General features: G+C 47.3%; 2 protein-coding genes across 4 annotated transcripts in view; both read left to right on the top strand.

Annotated features, from left to right (window-relative positions):
- Nucleotides 1–3,354: 3,354 nt before the first annotated feature.
- On the top strand, nucleotides 3,355–11,965 carry AIF1L (allograft inflammatory factor 1 like). Of its 2 annotated transcripts, XM_085325359.1 has the most exons (5): nucleotides 3,355–3,465; nucleotides 6,499–6,540; nucleotides 7,685–7,847; nucleotides 9,581–9,707; nucleotides 9,957–11,965. In XM_085325359.1, exons 2-4 carry the CDS (start codon nucleotides 6,507–6,509, stop codon nucleotides 9,666–9,668), a joined length of 285 nt encoding a protein of 94 aa, XP_085181485.1. In that variant the 5' UTR covers nucleotides 3,355–3,465; nucleotides 6,499–6,506; the 3' UTR covers nucleotides 9,669–9,707; nucleotides 9,957–11,965. The 2 variants fall into 2 exon arrangements, with proteins under 2 accessions (XP_085181485.1, XP_085181484.1); XM_085325358.1 differs by having other exon boundaries at nucleotides 3,363–3,465; nucleotides 9,581–11,965.
- A 606-nt stretch (nucleotides 11,966–12,571) lies between these two features.
- The window catches only part of NUP214 (nucleoporin 214), a 45,609-nt gene continuing 38,624 nt past the window's right edge, over nucleotides 12,572–19,556 (top strand). For both annotated transcript variants that reach the window (XM_085325361.1, XM_085325360.1), the window contains exons 1-10: nucleotides 12,572–12,699; nucleotides 14,227–14,422; nucleotides 15,251–15,402; nucleotides 15,674–15,878; nucleotides 16,762–16,832; nucleotides 17,131–17,194; nucleotides 17,836–17,939; nucleotides 18,096–18,202; nucleotides 18,850–18,916; nucleotides 19,353–19,476. In XM_085325361.1, coding sequence (XP_085181487.1) covers nucleotides 12,658–12,699; nucleotides 14,227–14,422; nucleotides 15,251–15,402; nucleotides 15,674–15,878; nucleotides 16,762–16,832; nucleotides 17,131–17,194; nucleotides 17,836–17,939; nucleotides 18,096–18,202; nucleotides 18,850–18,916; nucleotides 19,353–19,476 — 1,132 coding nt within the window. In that variant the 5' untranslated portion in view covers nucleotides 12,572–12,657. The remainder of the gene's footprint in view (nucleotides 12,700–14,226; nucleotides 14,423–15,250; nucleotides 15,403–15,673; nucleotides 15,879–16,761; nucleotides 16,833–17,130; nucleotides 17,195–17,835; nucleotides 17,940–18,095; nucleotides 18,203–18,849; nucleotides 18,917–19,352; nucleotides 19,477–19,556) is intronic.

Raw genomic sequence — 19,556 nt, 5'->3', positions numbered from 1 at the left:
TGTGCCAGCTCTTTGCCTGGCAGCTCAGTGCCTCTCCTCTGCATGGGTGAGGTGAGGGAGCTTGCTGTGAACAGCCCCTGTGCAACACGGGCTCACACCTCCCTRTGCCACAGAGCTGATACACAAGCTTGGGTGGATATCACGGCTGGAGCTAGGGATGGGGGAAGGAGGGAGTTTCCCAAGCCCTAAAGAGCCCTTGGGCTGCAAAACATTAACTATTCCTAATAAAAAGTAAACTCATAGTCTAAGTTGCTGTCAGGCTTAACCTTATTGCTTTATCCCAAGACCTGGTGTCCCCCTAGCCCTGTTATCCCAGCTGGTTTCTGCCACAGAACCCCTTCTGTGGGATAAGGGTCTTTGGCAGGCAGTGTCCTGAGCGCACACGTGCTGCTGAAAGACATTTGAGTCCTCCTACTACCGAATTCTTCTTCCAGGCTGAAGCACTCCTCTGGGACCCCGTCTTGGCTGTTCCCTCTTCCTGGGGAATGGCAATCACATTGTTCTGCCTCGTGCATCAAGGTAGCAAGTCTAATCCAGCAGAGATTAGTTTCAACCTCGTTTTACCCTTCTGTACTGCGCAGGGCTGCGGGGAGGGAATTCAGCCTCCCGGAGAACAGGTGCCTGTTTCTCGTACCCGGGGCAGGCGTGAGCATCCCTCAGCCCCTTTCCAGCCTTGGCAGGGTGGCCGGTGTCAGGCATTTAAACAGCAATGTGAGAGGCTGGCTGGCYAGTTGTAGCCTCTTTTTAGGGACGGAGGAAGGATCTGGCTTTGCTCAGGTTGTCCTGCAGGTAGCTGGGACTTGTTTCACTGAATTTATTGGTCTAGAAATGTCTCTTTGCCCAAGAAAATGGCAGGCATGGGGGAGAGACTGGGGCTTATTAGGCTGCTCTTATTAATAGAAAATACTCCTTAAAAATGAGAGCTTTAGCAAAGGGCTCTGGGAGGAACTTTAGCTGCTTGAGCTGAATCTGAGTCACTGGGCCCWGGGGACTGAATTCCTCTGCGCTATTGTGAGTGCGTTTGCCTTATCGCGGTCTCAGAGAAACTTGTATACAATGTTGAGGGTGGAATGCCTTTGAAACGAAAACCCCTGTTGCGCCCTTCAAGTCTGTAGCAGACCTGTGACATTGCTGGGCTGCCCAGTTCCCCTCCGGCTGAAACGCAAGGGCAGAGGGTGCTGGCGGCGTGCCCACTGTCGCTCATCCCGCTCTTGCGCCATCCTGYCCCGGCTGTTAGAGCCCTTAAGCACCGGTCCTGGCAGCTGTCTTCTGGGGATGCAGCCTCTAGCTGTAGCCTTTCTTCTATTTTCACCTCTTCTGTGCTGCTTCTTGCTCCTGAAGAAAAACTGCTCTCTGCTCTTGCAGCCCTGCTACTAGATGCAAGTTGTCTGTTACTCCTGCAGGGCAGAATGAGGCCATGAACTGATGGCCAGGAGACTCTCTGGCTCTGTTTTGGTTCCTGATGACACTTGGCAAGTTCCTTCTACAGAAGCTGTTTAGTAGTAGTGACAATAGGTAACAAAACTTGGCTTTCCAGTGACCGCTGCTGCTGATTGAGCCCAGGTCGCAAAGCTGAACTGGATCCATTGTGTTGGGCTGGGAAATGATACCCCTGGGTAGAAATAACTGAGATAAATGAAAGTGAGTTGGCTAAGGAGTGTGAAAGGAGGAGCTGGGAACATTGCTTCTCTCCATGTTTCTCAATTTAAATTGCCRTGCATGCTTAAGAGGGAAGTCTGTATCAGACTAGTTGGGCAGCATCTTTCAGGTGTCCTCTGTGGAGTTTGTTAGCTGGAAGGAGGTGATGACAGACACTTCTGCCCAGCTGGGCTTTCTAGAAAACCTTAGTTCAGTTGCAGGTAAAGGATTCACCAAAGCAGTGACTAATTGGCRCTGAAGGCTTGTGAGGCATTTGGGCTTCCTGGGCAGGTGCAGGTGGCCCTGTCCCAGCTAGGTAGGAGGGGAGTTGCCTCCATGTGTGCAGGATGAAGAGGTCCTGAGCATGGGCTACAGGGTTACAGTGGCAGACAACGATTGAGCATGGAAAGCCTTGGGGCTGGCTGCGGGACATCAGCTTGGGGGTTGCAGTGCCTCCTTAGCTGGCCCTGGCCCAGCAGTCAGACTGGCACAACTCATTACACTTGGGGAAAGCTGGTGGTGTGTGCGTGCATGTGTCGGGGGTGGGGTGGGTTTTTTTTCCTCCTTCTGGAAGAAATGAGGAACATGCTTTAGGGAGTGTAGGGCACGTGGGCTGCTTATGGCTGTGGGAACCTCCTACAGTCCTGATGCCTTAGTGCCCGTAGAAGGGCCTTCAGGGGAGGGAGGTGGGCTGGAAGAGCAAGGGTATCTTTTTAATCATAAATGATGCAGATGTCAGTCCTAGCACTACTGGAGCAGGGTCTACTACAGGGTCTTAGTCTCTTAGAGAACTGACCCTGCCTTCCTTGTGAACATGGATAGCACAGCAATGAGAAACATGCACAGAGCAGGGAACAGCCTTAGCCCTCTATCCTCTCCAACCCCCTGGAGGGGTTTTATCCCGGACAAGCAGTGTATAAGCTGTGCAGATGTTAGTGATTTCTGCACTGAAGAATGTAGTGGTGTGGCTGAACACAGATCAAGTCATTAAACTGCTGGGCTCACTGAGGCTAGGCATTGTGGGAGGGTAGAGACAGGAGCAAGACCCTGTAGCTCCCAGCTGCAGGGAGCATGTTGCTGGCAGGACACARTAGTAGAGCTGGCTGTGCAACTTGTGGTCTGTTCTGTGGGGTGGCTGGAGGCTTTTGAGGTGAGGGCTAGGATTGTCTGACCAGAATGGGCCCAGGATTTCTTCTCCAGCATGAGTAGAGTAGGGGGGTAAAAAGCACATGCAGTCTGAGAGCASGAGTTTTGTTCCTTTCCTCAAAATACCTGGCACATTCTGCCCTCTTGRTTGGGTGGATGAGGTTCTACCAGCTCTGTTCTATTTACCAGCCTGCAGAGTTTATGCAAGAGCTCAAAATCTCCAAGAACACTGTCCTTTTTGCAAGGAGTAGRAGCCCTTGCTAGGAATAGGAACCTAATCCACATGCCTTGCATGCCTGAACGTAGATTGGAGGAGCTGCAACCTTAGGTGAGCAAGGAGGGGAGTTTTATGCAGCTATTCCAAGGACATATGGGGTCCAGTCCTCCTYCAAGCTGCTGGTTAGAAATTTGAAACCCTAGAAGCATTCCTTTTCCTCTGGAATATTAATGGCAGGGCATGCAGGGATTCAACTCATTTTTAAGCCTTCTGGCACTGTAGCTCAGATGTGGTTCTCTGGGAACTGCTTAGCTCTTTTGGGTAATGTTGCTGTCATACACACTGTCTAGGGTATTTTGCTTTGTCTTTAATGTTCGGGATAATCTTTCCRTTTTAGGAGTTTCTCTGTGATCCAAAGTTCAGTGATGAAGAAGATCTGGAGGAGAAGTTGGCTGTGTTCAAAGGTGAGTATCGGAGGGTTTCCGTGTCCTCTTTCAGCCTGACTATTTGGTCTGAACAGATTATTCTTCTCAGCGTTTGAATCTAACCAGCCTGGGATTTTTTGCTGAATGACGCAAGTAGCTGAGCTGAGAAGGAAGCCCCCCACTTTGTATGTGGGACTCAGTCAAATGCTTCTGAGATGTAGCTTTCCCACGTGAGTCTTTGTGCTTCACCAGCAAAACCTGCAGTGTGGGGGGGAAAACCCTAGGGATCAGCAAAGGAGGAAAGCTTATGTCTAGATAACAAGGCAAAACTAGCTGGTACAGTGGATATCACACTGGCTAGGTTTTTCCTTTAGTGAGTTAGAGGACCTCTTCCCACACAGTAGGTATCTCAACTGCTTGCTGAAAGCATTTTGAGGCCTTTATCCCTCCTCAAAAGTTTCTTTCAGTCTGATCTGGTCCTTCCCAAGCCCCTCGGTAGCAGAGCCAGCAGTAATGCCTCTGATCTCCTGTCCAAAGCCTGTCTAACTCCAGAGTATCAGTAGGGCTGAGGCTTAGGTCTATACCGAGTGCTGGGACGGAGGATACAGAAACAGCTCAAAAGCCTGGATTTGGAGAGTGTTTTGAGGGAGATGTCCTGAGGCTTGCCTGCAGGSTGGTTAAAGGACAGGATTGGGCAGGTTTGTTCTGAGTGCATCCACTTTTCCYTCAAGAAGCGGCCGCAGGCGGTTCCTCTCCCCGTGTCCTCTGAGGAAAACATGCCTTCGGCGTCACAGTGCCCTCTGAGGCTTGTCCTCTGCCTGGCTCTAACCAAATAAAGCCTGACCCTGCTTCCATTTCAGGCATTSCTTGCTGCTTCCCTTTGTATTTTGGCTTTGCTATCCAGCAGRGAGGAAGCTGGCTGGGGGGGTTTGTGATCCTTTACCCTTCTAGGCATGGAAGAGCTGGATGCCCGATTTCCTCCTGTGCTCCCYCTCCTTTTTGCGTTGCCTTTTGTATGGCTTTGGCTTTTTGCTGCAGCCTTGAATTATTTCCCTGTCACAGGCAGGAAAATTGCAGAAGTCTCTTCAAATACTGCAGTTGTAGGCTACAGGCGCAGAATTCCCTGTAACGAGAGCCCTTGGCATCTGCTCCCACTGCCTCGTGCGTTTGCRTCCGTGGCCTGTCCTGCTCCAGCGCCGCCTCCGGCTCCTCCAACAATCAGATCATTGTGTGRTGGTGGTGGTGGTGTGTGGGGGGGTTCTTCTCTGCCTTCCTCTCTGCTGCCTTCTCCAGAGAGTCCTAGGAGCCCTTGTGCAAACAGTATGTGTGTATGAGGAGAGGGACCACGGCAGGGTTTTGCCTCACCAAATTCGTGAAGCTGGGATGGAAGGGAAAGATGTATGAGCTGAGGCTTAGAGCGTGATGATGTAAAGCTGCCTCTGTACTTCTGGCTACATGTCAGCTGAGAAGAAACATACTGGGCATGGCAGAGCAGAGTCTGCGTCCCTGGCATACGCTGGGATGCCTGACCCTCGCCCATGAAGGCAGCTGTTCATTTGAGCAAGGCCACTGCAGTGGGGCAGGGTGTGGGGAAAGTCAGTGCCACATAAAGTGTCACTTTTGGCCCCTAAGCACATATGCAACAGCCCTGATTTCATCTAGGAATGGATGCTTGATGCTTTGAGGGAGTTATTTATTTCTGCCTGAAGTATGAACAGCTTTGCCTTATAGCTGGGACTCCTACAGGCCTGTCAACTCATGACAACAGCAGTCCATCAGCCAAGACCCAGATAAAGACCTGTTGAGCAATTCCTCTGTCTTCTGTCTGTGGCTGCCCATCAGTTTGCTTAACTAAGCACTTTCCTTCAGGAACACAGGTCCTGGAAAGGGGCTGATGTGTGAAATATCCCCTCTTCCCTCTGGCTCCTTAAATCAGCCTGCCACTTTGTAGTTCACACTCATCTGCTTGCTGGTGTCCTTGGAGCAGAGGAGAAAAGATTTTTTCCCACTGGGTAAAGGAGCCTGAGCCTTAGAGCTCTCACTTAATGAGTCCTTTAATGCAGTTCTGGAGACCGAGTGCTAACTGCAGGGCATGTGGAGATTTTTCCAGCTATACTTGGATGGATGGTTACAACAGGTATCTTTCTTTTTCCATTTAGCCAAACCAAGATGATGCGGGGGGGGCTCCCTGTGGTGCTGTATGCTCCTTAAGTAAGACAAATTCTTGCCTGAAGAGCTTAGCCTAAATGAGGAACAGCTAGCAGGGGACAGGAAGGGTGGGAAGTGGAAGTGTGCCTCTCCTAAAACCAGAGTCAGCACAGGACTAAAATAAAAATCTCCTGACTCACATCAGCACTCTGTCTGCTATGCCACACCAGCTTTCTACAAAGCTGACCAGATCTTCTTGGGCAGGTACTGCTTTCTCTGAGGAGGCTAGAGTTGCCAGGTTCAGAGATGTTTGTGACACTAGGCTGGAGAGGCAAACAGSCTGCTGCAGTCTTACAGCTCCTAGGCATGGTCTCAGCGTCACTCTTCTGATGTGGTCCTTGAGCATCTCTGCTGGCAGGTGCTGCTCTAAAAGTGCAGCACAGGGCTGGGAAGACTGTAGTTTGCCCCTTGCTATTGCAGGAAACCACGTCATTTAATTCCTCTCCTAATCCGATCAAGCTTCATCTGAGAAGTGCTCAGGGTTTTGTTTTTCTTGCTACTCCTTCTGGGAGGCTGTTCCAGAGCCTTGTTTTTCTGGCTGGAAACATTTTAAAGCTATTCATGGCCAGCTGATACCTACTTGTTCTCATGCCAGTGTTTTCCTTCAGCTTAAATGAAAAGCAATTAAAGAGCACTTAACTCTAGACCCCTGGACTTGAGATAAAGGTGCTAAAACCAGGTCTTGAGACCATTTCCCTCTCTGAACAGTTTGCTTCTGGCAGTGTGTCAGTCTTATCCCCAAATCTTCTGTTTCATTAGTCCAAGCAGGCAATACTAGTGGGCTCTGTGTACCCCAACTGCTCCGGTGTCCTCCCTGCTGGAGCTGCTCTGATCTGCTAACTTGCTTCTGTGTGTCTCTTCCAGAGAAGTACATGGAGTTTGACCTGAATAATCAAGGCGAGATTGGTGAGTGACTCCGAGGGATGGATGCTGTTACCCGGCTGGAAGGACAAGAGCCTGCTGAAACAGGCTCTGCTAGATCTGCTTCCCTCCCTCCTCACTGCTGCTAAGGAGGGAAACCTGTGGGCTGCTCCTTTGTCCAGCTTGGTTCTTGATCCCCGAGCAGAGACTTCTTCAGCTCTCCAGCACCTGTCTTTAAGCTTTTTCAGTGTTTCTTCACCTGCTTCAAAACCTCAGCTCCTCTGAGTCCTGTCCTCCTCCTGAATCTGTCTTAGTTCCTTCGTTTCTTTCTGTTCTGAATGCTTTATTCCCTCTCCCTGCCTCTCTGCTGAGGCCTCCTCCTTTGCRGTTATTACTGTTTCCAAAATTGGGAAGTTGCAGGGCTTGGACTGTCCTGTGTTTTACATGGCTTGAAGCAGAAGCTATGTAAAACCATGAGCCTTTCTACTGCAGACAAGCTCTTTACTTTGGAAGGGAAAAAGCAGAATTGGGCTGTGAGTCTGGTCAGCTAAGTGTCCCTGGCCTGGGTCTGGAGAGACTCGCTCAGCACMAGTTATGTAAATATTCAGGCTTCTCAAGGCCTGGAGCTGACACTGAAGCGTAAGCACTCATGTGCTGTGCCCTTCCAGGAGGCTGCTGCCTTGCTCCTTTCTTCCCCTGTTCTTGAGCTGAAATAAAGCCTGTGGGGAACCTGGAGGAGGCCTGACTTAGGACTGCCCTGCTGTTTCCAGGAGGGAAGGGGCTATGGGTCAGTGCACAGTGAGAATATTGTGAAGGAAATGACCTGTGGTGGTGGTCAGGGTGCCTGTTCCACGGAGCTCGTTTGTCTCCAACTTACTTTAACACTGCTTCCCTCCTCCACATCACTGGTCTTGGCACCACTCTCTGAGCTAGACAGTAGCATTCCTAAGTATCTCTGGAGCATTTTGAKAATTGTCCTCTTCAGTATGTATGGTGCTTTATTCTTGACCTGTGGAAATARGAAGTACTGGAGAGCTTCTTTTGGCTCTCAGCCAACTGTTTTAGTGCTGTCAGCCCCAGAGTACATAGATGAAGTAGTCTGAGCTGGGAACTCAGGCCTCCCTCCCTGGGATTAGTCTGTGCTCAGTGTGGTTGTCTCTTGATAGCACTGACTGCCTTGCTCTTGCAGATTTGATGTCTGTCAAAAGGATGATGGAAAAAATGGGGGCTCCAAAGACCCATCTAGAACTGAAGAAGATGATCTCTGAGGTGACTGGAGGGGTTAGCGAGACCATCTCATACCAGGACTTCGTCAATGTAATGCTCGGCAAACGCTCTGCTGTACTTAAACTGTGAGTGCCTTTGGGAAGGRACAGGGGAGACCCAGGACCTGAGCTGGAGTGTTGGGGGAGCCTGGAAACAGAAATCACTCTGCCTGCACCCTGGCTGGTGGAGCTGGGTGTTTATGGAAGGGAGGGGAGGACTCTCATGAAGGGAGAGTTCACCAGGAGATGTGAGGGATGGGGCAAAACCTCTAGCTTGAGATCCCAGATGGGATTCCACCATCTAGAGCTGCCCCCTGGGGTGGAGCTGGGCTGGGCAGGCATTCACGCCAGAGCGGCCTGCTGTGTTTTAGAGCAGGCTTCCTCCTACATGCTCAGTACTAAGTGATTCTCATCCTTTTTCTACAGCATGCAGGCACTCAGCTTTGCAGGACCTCTTGTCTCTTCCCTCTGGCTCTTGTAGGCTTTGGACACAGGTTTTSCCTGTTAATGGTGTCAGGACTTCAGTGAATGAGGGCCCAGCAGGACTGGCTCCTATTTGCCACAGGATGCTCTGTCYTTCTCTGGTTTTGGAGAGCAAGGGAGTGTGTGAGTAGGCAGAGAGGGGTCACATGCTTAAAACAGCTGGCTTGTGCTAGGAGAGGTTTTATGTGGTTTTCAGCTGCCAGTACTAGCCTCCCAYGGCCGCCTCTGCCCCCTCAACAGGGCTGAGAGTCTTGCTGTAAGAAACAGCTTYCGAACACTAACTTGGCTCCTGTGCTAGCAGTGGGGTGGGCTCTCTTGGCTCCATGTCCTCTCCACTGAAAACTGACTTTGCCTTTTACAACCATAGAGCAGGCTGRCTCTGCTTTTATGTCTTTAACTGTGATGAACAGGAGATGCTCTCCTCTATCCCCCTTCATCCTTGCTGAAGGCAGCTTTAGAAATGCRCCAGCTTTCTAGGCAGGTTGGGAGGAAGGAGCCTGTTCCTACCCATCACCTGTTYCCTCTGAGCTGGTAGATGCTCACTAGCTATGTGTCTCTCCTTGCCACTGATTGCCCTGTGTCTGCATGTCAAGGTGTTGYTCTCCCAGTCACAGACAGACTTTCAACACCCCTGCTTCCTTCTCTCTCCAGTGAAGCAGGCTAAGCCTGAAGCCTGTTCTGTRTCTTCCACCCTTCTTCCAAACTGCAGCAGCTTGCACAGATGGGTCCCRTCTTCTGCTAAGAGACAGGCACTCCACTGTCTGTTGGACTCTGTTTGAAGCAGGAGCAGAAATGTAAAACTTGTCCCAAGAGCAGTGAAATCTTTTGATTTAGTGTGGCAGCTGGCATTCCCAGCGTGGCTGCAGTCTTCAGGGAGGAAGACAGTGCTGGCGCTTGCAAAATGCTTAGGATTCCTTTGGCTACTGCCTTACTCCTTGTCTCTGCCCTCTTGCCTGGCTGCAGTTGCTGTTGCTTRCTTGGTTTTGGCTTTCGAATGTTGAGCAATGTCATTATGTATGAGGTGAGCCAGGGACGGTATTTGTTTTTACGCATCAGGAGCACTTGGCATGCAATGCATGCCCAAGGATTTCGGAAACGGCTGTCTAAAGCAAACATGCTAATCCTCTGTGCTCTGGGRGGAAAACCAGCAGGCGTACTGGGAAACCCACTCCTGGAAATTACTGGAAAAGCAAAACTGCCTGCTATGCTGCCAGCACTGCCCTCTGTTGGCTTTCTGTCCTGTGTTAGTTATGGGATGTCTTTTGCTTAAGAGGCAGACCTCGTGGTGATTGTGGATGAACTTGTTCTTTTCATCTGTACTATCTGTTGTTTTGCAGGGTCATGATGTTTGAAGGAAAAGCCAATGAAAGCAACCCAAAACCTTCTGGCCCTCCTCCAGAGAGAGACATAGCCAGCCTCCCTTGAAGAGGACAGGCTGAAAAATTGGAACTGTTTGTTTTGCTGGTCTGTAACAGAGGTTACCTGTGCTTTGTTACTTTTTACTTCGGACAGTCTTAGTTTTCAACTAACCTGCCTTAGAGGAACAGCAAGGGAAGCTGGGGACCCCCAGCTCACATCTTTCTGCTACATCCCTTAGCCAGCTTGATTTGTTAGAGAGAAGCTGTAGCACAAAATGTATTGTGAGACCAAAAAGAAAAATATTCTATAATCTTATTCTTTCCTCTGCCCTTTCTGAATTTTTTTTTCCTTTAGATGAAAAGGAGCTATTTTCCTCCCAGCTTGTGGATTTGGAGCTGTGCTTGTCTGTGCAGGTTCCTGAAGGGCCTCACTGCCAGATGCTGAGCACTTCTCTGGCGGAGCCCTTGACAACAGCTTCATGGGTGCAAAGAATTAAGTGCCTTCACTGCTCCAGCCTCTGCCTCCTGACTTTGGAGTAGTTCTTCCACTCCTGACTTGGCCAAAACATAAGTCGGACTCCCACCTCTGYTGCCTAGTCTCATCTTAGATGAAGATAAGAAGATGCATAGACACCAAAGGTCTGCTTACAGAGCCTTTAAGCTTGGAGGTGGGCATGGCTTGCTGCAGGGACAGGCTTGTGTCTGCTCTTGGGTTCATCCTGCAGTCAGATCTTCTTGGTGAGCCTGAGCCAACTGAGCTGCTAGTGATACTTTTCTAGTGCCCTTTAAGCAGATCTTAATCCCAGATCTCAACATCCCCATTAGCCCCAGGAGTAAAGTCAGTTCAGTCAGCATGTGATGTTCTTGATGTGCCTGGGTCCTGTTTTCCTAGAAGAGCCTTGCCTGCTGCTGAGGTTGGAATGGTTCTGAGGGAATATTTCTTTAGCTGCTAAGTTCACAGTGAGGATTTTTCTTCAGGCTTCACCTTGAACTAGGTGCATATCATAAGTATTTAGACTTGCAAAACTAACTGGCTGAAGTCCCTCCCTCCCTRCAATCAGCAGGGCTAGGGTGTCCCTCTGTGTTGGAGGCCAGTTCCTTCTACTRCCACTTGCCTTCTGAGAGGACAGGGTAAAATCTTAAATATAAGCTGTCAGCAGGAATATGATCTGCAGGGTAGCCATGCAGCCAGCATCCTACTGGCTCCTACCAGAAGTGAGATAACTGCTTTTGGCTCCTGGCTACAAGACAAAGACAAGAACTTTCCACAGGATGCTTCTAAACCAGAAGGCTGACAGACTGGAGGGTGCCTCTGCAACCATGATGGATTATAAACCCACCYGAGCCCTGAGGTCCTCAGAACCTAAAGGAATAAGTTCTACAGAACCTAAAAGAATAAATTCTGTAAAGTCTCAGCTGAGGAAAAGCTATCAGCCCATTGCTGCTTTTAATACCTTGGGTCTTCCTCCCCCTTGCTGGCTTGCTAGGCTTTCCCTTGGCCTCCATGACTTATTGATTAGCCACGGGGAGGGGGGAAGCAAGTAGCAAGTGAAGTCAGACCTGATGTAAAAAAGGGAAGCTGCAACCCTATCCTAAAGRGGTGGAAGGTACAACACCAGCCAGGGCAAGTGAGGAAGATTAAAGCTGTCTTATAACCACTCCCTGAGAAGTCTCTGTTTGGATCAGATCTGGAGAATAATCTCTGAACAGGTAGCTGTCCTTCTTGTCCACAAATGTAKAAACAGGCCTGCTGTTAGGCCTTCCCTGAGGAAGGCTTAAGGGAAGCTGAACCTGCAGAAAACTGGGTGACTAAACTGAGCCCTGCAAGCCTTTCCAGACCACTGTGGCTGAGGATCTTTCTTCATGCTGCTGCACTGTCTTCCTGATTTTTGCAGATCTCTCTGTGTTTCAGCTTTGTCCCAATGTGACAATTAGGTGCATTTTCCTGATGTATAAAATCAAGTCTGCAAAATAGGAATGGTTTTAAGTGTGTAGTAGGATGCTGGGATCTAGATGTAGCTGGGCCTGTGCTATCTACCTTCTGTACAGGTGGTGATTCTTGCTCTATGCATAAATTCCGGAATCTGGATATTTGCTTTCTTCCCCTCCCCACTCTCTTACATGTTGTTGGCAGCTTTTAACTTTTTTTTTTAATCATGATTTAATAATAATTTTTAAAAGGAAATACAGATGATTGTAACTCTGCTAGACTTACTGTTCTTGCCAAAGGCTGCACTTTTAAATAAAAAAAACAAATCCTCACTACTGATTGCATGAAAACCAGAACTGTAATGGAGAGGAAAAAATATGAGAAAGAGCAGCACCCGTCTACTGTAAACACCAAAAATAAATCTTCTGAAATGATACCCTGTGTCAGCCTACTTAGTTTAGCTTCTCTCTGAAGCTTGGACCRAGCGATCGGTCGCAGATTAACTAAGCTGGTTTCCCAGCTGGTTAATATAAACCCTTAAATAGATTCYGCAGATCGGTCTGGGCCTGGTCTGATCTTTAACAGCTGACCRAGCGTTGTGGCGCTCACGTTGCGGGGGCTGCCTGCTCAAAGCCAGCCTTCTTTGACTTCAGGGAAAGCGAGCAAGCGGCCGCGCTCGCGTTAAGGGCCGATTTGTTCGTCCACAGCGGCCGCTCCCGGCTCCCTTCCCCTGAAGGCGTTTTTCCATCCTCCCGGCTCTTCCAGCAAGCACCCGAGGCCSTTCCCTGGCGCCAAGGGAGAGCAGGCGTCCTGGGGGAACCGCGGCTGCCCGCGCGTGTCTCCCCAAAAAAGCCTTTTCCTCTGGAGAGGCTCCTGCGGCCCTCGTCCCTGCCGGCCCAGAGGACACAGCCGCCCGCCCTGGAGGACTCGCCCCGCCTCCCGCCGCCGCGAACCATCGAGAGCGCTGGCCAGGGCGTCCCCCTCCCTCACCCACGCACCGTACGCGGCGCGGCCMCGCCCCCCGCGGCCTCGCCGGAAGCGGAAGTGAGCGCGCTGGCGGGCGCGCGGCGGGGGTCGAGCGGCTTCGCGCCGGGTGGCGACGCCGGCGGCTCTCGTCGCTGTCGCCATGGGGGACGATATGGACGTGATCCCCGAGCGGGAGATGAAGGTGAGAGCTGGGGGGGAGGCAGGGGCCGCGAGAGGGAGGTGGTCAGGAGGGCTGGGTCAGGACTGACGGGGCTGCGGAGGGTCCTTCGTCTGGGAGGGGGCAGCAGGCCGGGAGGGAGGCGGGCTAGGGGGGGTGCGTGGCCTGGGACGGGGGAGCGGGCTGCTCTACTCTTTTTCATAGATTCTTGTTTTGGGGGGAGCTGATATCTTGAGAGAGAAAACGGGGGAGTTGAGGGGAGAGGGCTGATGCTGTTTATCAGTCCTGTCTGCATGCGTAGTGCTGGGGCTCCCCTGAATTTGAGGATGGTAGGCATGAGCACAGCCTGCGTGTGTGGGGGCTACCTATGGGAATGGTGAACGGGAGTCTTGCCCTGGCTAGCCCTTCACGGTATGTTCCAGAATTTTACTGTGTGTGTGGGGGGGAACATGGTGAGATGGGGCTGTCTGTGCAGATGCCCCAAGCCCATGCACGTATTCATGTGGCTACTTTCTCTTCAGRCACCTCCGAAAGCAAGGGAGTCGGGCTATTTGTTTTGCTGGAAGTTCTGGGTTTCAGCAGCCTCCTTTCTTTGCAGGAAGGCACTTACTCAGTGCTTCTGCAAAATGAAATATAARTCAGGTGCTTAATTTGGGTTACTAGTGTTAGATCTACTAGTGTTAGATCCAGGGCTTTATTCAGTGTGTGACATTTTGGGAGGACAGGCTCATTCCTAAAGGGAACATAGCACTACACCTGATAATAGCATAACTTGTTTCTTAATTCGATCAGTCTGTGTTTCTGTAGCTGCATCTATGTGTGATAAACTATTACTGCAGTAGTAAAAAAGATGCATCTAGACAGATGTGTGCTTTTAAGCTCTGGTTTCTAAGGAAAAACATTTTATTCAATCCTGCTGTATGTTTCTCTGTTTCATTTCCTTCTCTTTCTCTCTTTTATTCGTTAGCTAGTTTCAGGTACGTTTCACAGAGAGTTAGATGTCTTGAGCATACTGAATTCCTACAGGTTTTGAGGAAACAGGCTGATGGATAAAAGAGAGATTGAGGCAGTACTCCCAATATTGAAAAACTGGGGTGTTATTTCGGTCTTTCACAGATGCCTTGCTTTTCTGGAAGTGTAGACATTTCTTTTGTTGTGTGATTGGAGGGGGGAACAAAACGAAAAAAGGCTAAACACCTTGAACTTAGRGTAAAATGTTTTAAAGTTGGTAGTTTTGTATTTGGGATGTACAAAACTTCCACTAGGTTTTTTGATGAAGTAGGTATTCAGAGTTGAAGATGCTCTGTGGATAAAATAAGATGCACCTTAAAAAAGTATGGAAAACAAACTCTGCTTCATATAACGAAGAAGCGAGTGTACGAGACAGAGAATGAGATGGGATGGCCAGTGACACTGTGGGTCTGGACTCTGCCTTGGGGGTGTTTCGCAGCTCTTGAGAAGAGGCCTTTCAGCTTACTGTGCTAGAGAAACTGAAGTAAACTGTTCTTCTTCATCAGCATACRAACAGCTGTTTTCTGACTCTTCATACAGGATTTTCAGTTCAGAGCACTGAAGAAGGTCCGGATCTTTGATGCTCCCGATGATCTTCCCAAAGAGCGGTCCAGTCTCCTTGCAGTGTCTAACAAATATGGGCTGGTCTTTGCGGGTGGAGGAACCAGCCTGCAGATCTTTCATACCAAAAACCTTSTCATGCAAAATCAGCTGGGAGAAGATCCCAATAAAATTGGTAAGGCACGTTTATGTCTGATGGTCTCTGTGCAGCAGCAGTTTTATATAGGTTTTGACGGTATGGTGTTCTTGGTGTCTGACACAGTTCTCTTTGTGTATTTGAAACTACTGGCTTTTATTGTGTAAAATGCAGGAAGAAAATTTGCTGCAGCTTGAGCTGATACAAAATATAGTCATCAGGAACACGCTGTCAGGATGCTATATGCTAGCTAATGTTCAAATGTCGTTCAGGTTCCGTTTCCTATGTTTAGTGCTATATGATAAGATTGGCTTTTCCTATGTGAGAGTGTGCACCTTTCCTTGCAGCCCAACGCTGTTGGTAGCCAAATTTGGGGATGTGAACTTGGAAAAATATTAGAGATATGTGAGTGGAGTGGAGCAGAGTTCTTGCACCGAGTTATCCACTCTGAGTAAAAAAACATTCTGCAAGAGAGGACGAAATCTGTRTTCCACCAGCTCAGAACCTAAATGCAAAACTGTCTTAATTCTCACCTTTTCTGTCGTAACTATATCATCCAAAGTATCCRCGTGCTCACTTAAGTAAAACCTAAAATGCATCCAGTTATCTTTCCTCCAAGTTAGTGAGGAAGGAAAGTGGAATTTTCTTAAGAATTTGAGAGCCTCTAYTGAGACTGTATTGATAGAGATGAAATGTTTGCTTTTGCATGGTGAACTTTCCATCTATTCTGACAGCTACTGTTTATAGGACTGTATGTTAGGATGATTTTTTTTATATAAACTTATTCTAACCATATTGTTTTAAAGGAGCAGCTGTTGTGTTTAATTTGACTGCTTCATCTTACCTCCTTCTCCTTTTGTTTTTAAGTTGAGAATGTTCAGAGTACCGTGATTCCCATGAAGTTTCCTGTGCAGCACCTGGCTCTTAGCTGTGATAATCTCACRCTGTCAGTCTGTATGATGTCCAGTGAGATTGGTTCCTTTATTGGCTTTTTTGACGTCCGCACRTTCTTAAATCAGGTAAAGCATATGCAAAGTGGTGCACTTCTTGGCACGTTTCTCCCTCCCCCCTCCAGACTGCAGCAAAAGGAATGACATACCTTGGATGGGATTTTCTGTCTCTCTGCAGGCATGTGTCTTGTAAAGGAATTATTCAATAAACTTAATTTTGCTTTTTATTCCTATCTGTTACTAATTTAAAGGAAGGCCAAAACCTTGACGGATTATGAGTGTGGGAGAACTTGTTCTTATGCTTAGCTTGGCTATCTCATGAATTTGTTTTTCTTAAAAGGCAAAACAGCAGAAACGTGCATTTGCATATCACAAACTAGCCAAGGACTCGGGAAGCACAGCGATGGTCAATGACCTGAAGTGGAATCCTGCTAGTCCTGCCATGGTGGCCATCTGCCTGTCCGATGGCAGCATTTCTGTCCTGCAGGTGACGGACTCTGTGAAAGTGTATGCCACACTGCCTTCTTCTGTAGCTGTTACATCTGGTGAGTAATAGCCTTGGGTAACTTATAGAATGTCAAATACTTAAGAATAAAAGTGGATTGGTAGGTGTAAGAAGGTAGGCTCTTTGTTTCAGGAGGAGGTTTCTTCTTCAGTTGTCACAAAGGTGAAGGATTTAAACTCCCTAAGACTCAGAAAACATTTGGTGCAATATAACTACTCTTTCCCAGTTGACTGGAAGGGATGTATCTTGTGAATTAGAGCTGACTGTGTCTGCCTGTGGTTTGTTCTCCCTCAGGCTTGGCTGTCATTTTTTGCAGGGAAGGAGGCAAATGAGGGAGAGTTGTCATCCATTGCTTTATGATTTGAGCAGTCTTGTTTTTGCTGTGACTGAACGTTTCACACACTGCACTGGTCCTGACCCTTGGCAGGTTTGGGATAAACTTAAACTACACTGATTAAATCACATGTGTAACTTACTGCTGTGCCCCACTCCACCCCAAAAGACAGTTTTGCCAATCAGTGTGTGTCTGTGATAGCTGTGATATTTTTTTTTAGCCTCTGTCAGTTTGATTTGTCCCTGTATGTTTGGGTCAAGCTARGTGTATATGCTTGAGATTTAACTTGATTTATGCACAAGTGGATGTGAGCATCCATTACAGGACAATGCAAGGCTGTATGGTGGCAGGTATAATGGGAGTTTAAATGCATCTGAAGCTTCCATTGGTCTGAATGCCAAGAATTTCAATTCCTCTTGCTGTACATAATCGAAGAGGCAAGGCCATGATAGTGACAGAAAGGAATTGCTTTCTCTGTGGAGTTTTGCCTGAGGAAGACTTGAATAGTATGTAGTTTATTGGTCCTGCTTTTGTGGACCTTGAGATTCTCTGGTTCCTTAGCGCTGATGAAATTCTTCTTTTTGCATAGTGTGTTGGAGTCCGAAGGGAAAGCAGTTGGCTGTAGGGAAGCAAAATGGCACCGTGGTCCAATATCTACCTGTAAGTAGGTATTGTAAGGCTTATGTTCACTCACTAGTTTCCAATATGCTTTATTTTCTTTCACCATCAGCTTTTTCTGTGAAGCTGACCAATCAGTAATATTAAAATGTCTTAGATCAATGCTRCATTTAGTTTGGTTGCCCTGAAGAGTAAGGTTTTCAGGGTGGCGTGTGATCAATGTTAAGAGCTTTTGAAACAGTCTGAAATCAGCTCTCTGGGCTTTCTGCAAAACTTGTGGTTGGCTTTGTTTGGTAGCTTTTTCTTTGTGTTTAAGAGTAGTTCTAATTTTTTTTCCCAGAACCTGCAGGAGAAAAAAGTAATCCCTTGTCCTCCGTTTTATGACTCGGACAATCCTGTTAAAGGTATATCTTTAATTTGTTCCCTCTTTTTAAGCATTTTACTTGTTCGTCCCTGTGTTTTTAAATAGAGCAGCTGCATAGTACACTGGTTATGTAGTTACAACTTGATTTGAATTATTTAAAGAGAAAAATTCATCTGTTTTATCTCTGGGTGATATAGAAGAAATAACTGTGGGCCAAAATCCCTTTCTATTTCTRGAGTGCACTATAAAAACCTAGTCATTGCTCACTGGTGCGATAGGCTGTACTCAAGGAAGGTTGGACTTGCGCATTAGCATGAAGATTTCTGGGTATAAATCAATTCTCATTTTCTGAAAATATTGTTTCTTCATTTTGAATCTTCAAATAAATATGTCAAAGCCTCAAAACAATAAATTTAGGAAAAACAGAAACACACCTGTTGGATATGCCAGAACACTGTCCATGTTTGGAAACACTGGCCTTGTCTTGCCTGTGATATCATCAAGTAAGCCAAACAAATGCCTCCGTTCTGTCTTGCAATTTTCTGGAGTCTTGGTACTTCAACRATTCCTCCTTGGTTAGTGGTGTCATAGTGGTTGTGCGTGCTGTGCACAGTTAAAATCAATGTAAAAGTGTCATTTTAACCTTTTTCTGGCTGAGTTATTTGTTTCTTTCTCTTTCAGTCTTGGATGTACTGTGGATTGGTACATATGTTTTCACTATTGTATATGCGGCTGCTGATGGGACACTGGAAACACCCCCAGAAGTGGTCGTAGCCATATTGCCTGTAAGTGCCAGCAAGTCACAACTGTAGAAATGTTTGCTTATTCTTGACCTGTTTGTTGCAATGGCAAGCTGCTTTTATTTTCCATGTTAGCATCTTGTAGATGGGATTAACTTGATTTCTTAGCTGGAAGGTAAACTCTCAATTTTGGCCCTACAGAAAAAGGAAGAGAAGCGACCAGAGAAGTTTGTGAATTTCATGGAGCCTTGTTATGGGAGCTGCACGGAGAGACAGCACCATTACTTCCTCAACTATGTTGAGGAATGGTGAGTTGCAGGAATCATGATGCGGTCTTTCTATCATTGCACATGTCTCGGAGGAGTCCGTGCCTCTCCTTGTGTTTTGTTTCTCCCTGCTGTAAGCTATATAATACTTGAACGTGAGCTGTGTGAAACTGCTATTCTGAAAATATTTTGTGAAGGTACAGCTAACTTATCCTGCATGCTTGATGTCCATGCCTACATACTCCCATGTGAGGTGAAAATGCCTTTTTTTTTCGCTCTAAAGGTACATAAGGTTGTTTAAAATCTGTATTAACAATTTAATATGAGACTGAAAGTCACATATTAGGAAAAGCGTGCTCTTTTGTCTCGCTTAACTCTGAATCTCTGTGAAGAAGCCATTCCTAACTTTTCATCTACCTGGCTTTGTATCGTAATAAATACTGGTGGCCCATGATTGTCAAATCGTTAATTGGCAAGGGGAATCAGCCCCTGCTGACTCTTTAAAATTATTCTAAAGTAATGTAGCTAGTCATTTTTCTCTCAGTTTGTGCTGGTTAAGAAGTCAGTTACATGTTGTTATAACTGTATTCCTAGTTAGGAATTCGAGTAGGTGATAACTAGTTGTTGAGCTGATGACCTCACCATGGATTGTTATGTTAGTTTTAACCTATTTGGTTCCATACTCACAGGGATCTAGTTCTGGCAGCATCAGCAGCTTCCACAGAAGTCAGCATTCTTGCCAGACAAGGGGATCAGGTAGTGTTTTCTTCCTTCTGCGTTTGTGTATGTGTAATTCTCCTTTCTAGAAAATCTGAGTAAATTTATGTAAAACCCAAAGTATGATGAAATGGTATATTTAGAAACGCAGCATGTTRTTAAGCAAGTACCAAAAGTCTGTTTTTCATTATTCACTTGGCAGTCTAAAAATTTGATCAAGGTCAGTATTGTAAGTGATTTGTATGAGGTGATCAACTGAAGGGAAGCATTAAGTCTGTTTCTGAGCCTGACCTCAACTGTGACACAGAACTATCTGTGAAGAGCACTGATTTTCTGATATTCGTTAATCTGACAAATTTAAATAGTTACTCTCTAGTTATTCTGCAATTTCTTATTTCAGAACGTTTGACTAGTATTCCAAAGAAGGCTGAAAACATGAAAGCAATAGTCAAAACTATGATCTTACWTTTTGCAGAACTGGGAATCATGGGTTTTGGAAGACTCCAGCAGAGCAGAACTTCCTGTGACAGATAAGAGCGATGATACCTTGCCTGTTGGTGTTGCTGTAGACTACACCAGTAACATGCCTATCCCAATCAGTAAGTTTTGCTGGTCTTTCTTGTGGAATAGTCCAATAATACCAACATGTGGAATATTTTTGAGGGAGCAGTCTAATGCT

Source organism: Rhea americana, unplaced genomic scaffold (genome assembly GCF_003343005.1).
Source record: "Rhea americana isolate MKP2758 unplaced genomic scaffold, rheAme1 scaffold_97, whole genome shotgun sequence".
NCBI classification, from domain to species: Eukaryota; Metazoa; Chordata; class Aves; order Rheiformes; family Rheidae; genus Rhea; species Rhea americana.
Note: the sequence above shows the minus strand (reverse complement) of the source record. Positions and strands in the feature narration are given on the sequence as shown.

Excerpts from the sequence above, each read along its gene's own strand:
- AIF1L (XM_085325359.1), top strand. The coding sequence starts at position 6,507 with ATGGAGTTTGACCTGAATAATCAAGGCGAGATTG. Across the intron at positions 6,541-7,684 it reads GAATAATCAAGGCGAGATTG|ATTTGATGTCTGTCAAAAGG; the intron begins GTGAGTGACTCC and ends TTGCTCTTGCAG. Across the intron at positions 7,848-9,580 it reads CGCTCTGCTGTACTTAAACT|GGTCATGATGTTTGAAGGAA; the intron begins GTGAGTGCCTTT and ends GTTGTTTTGCAG.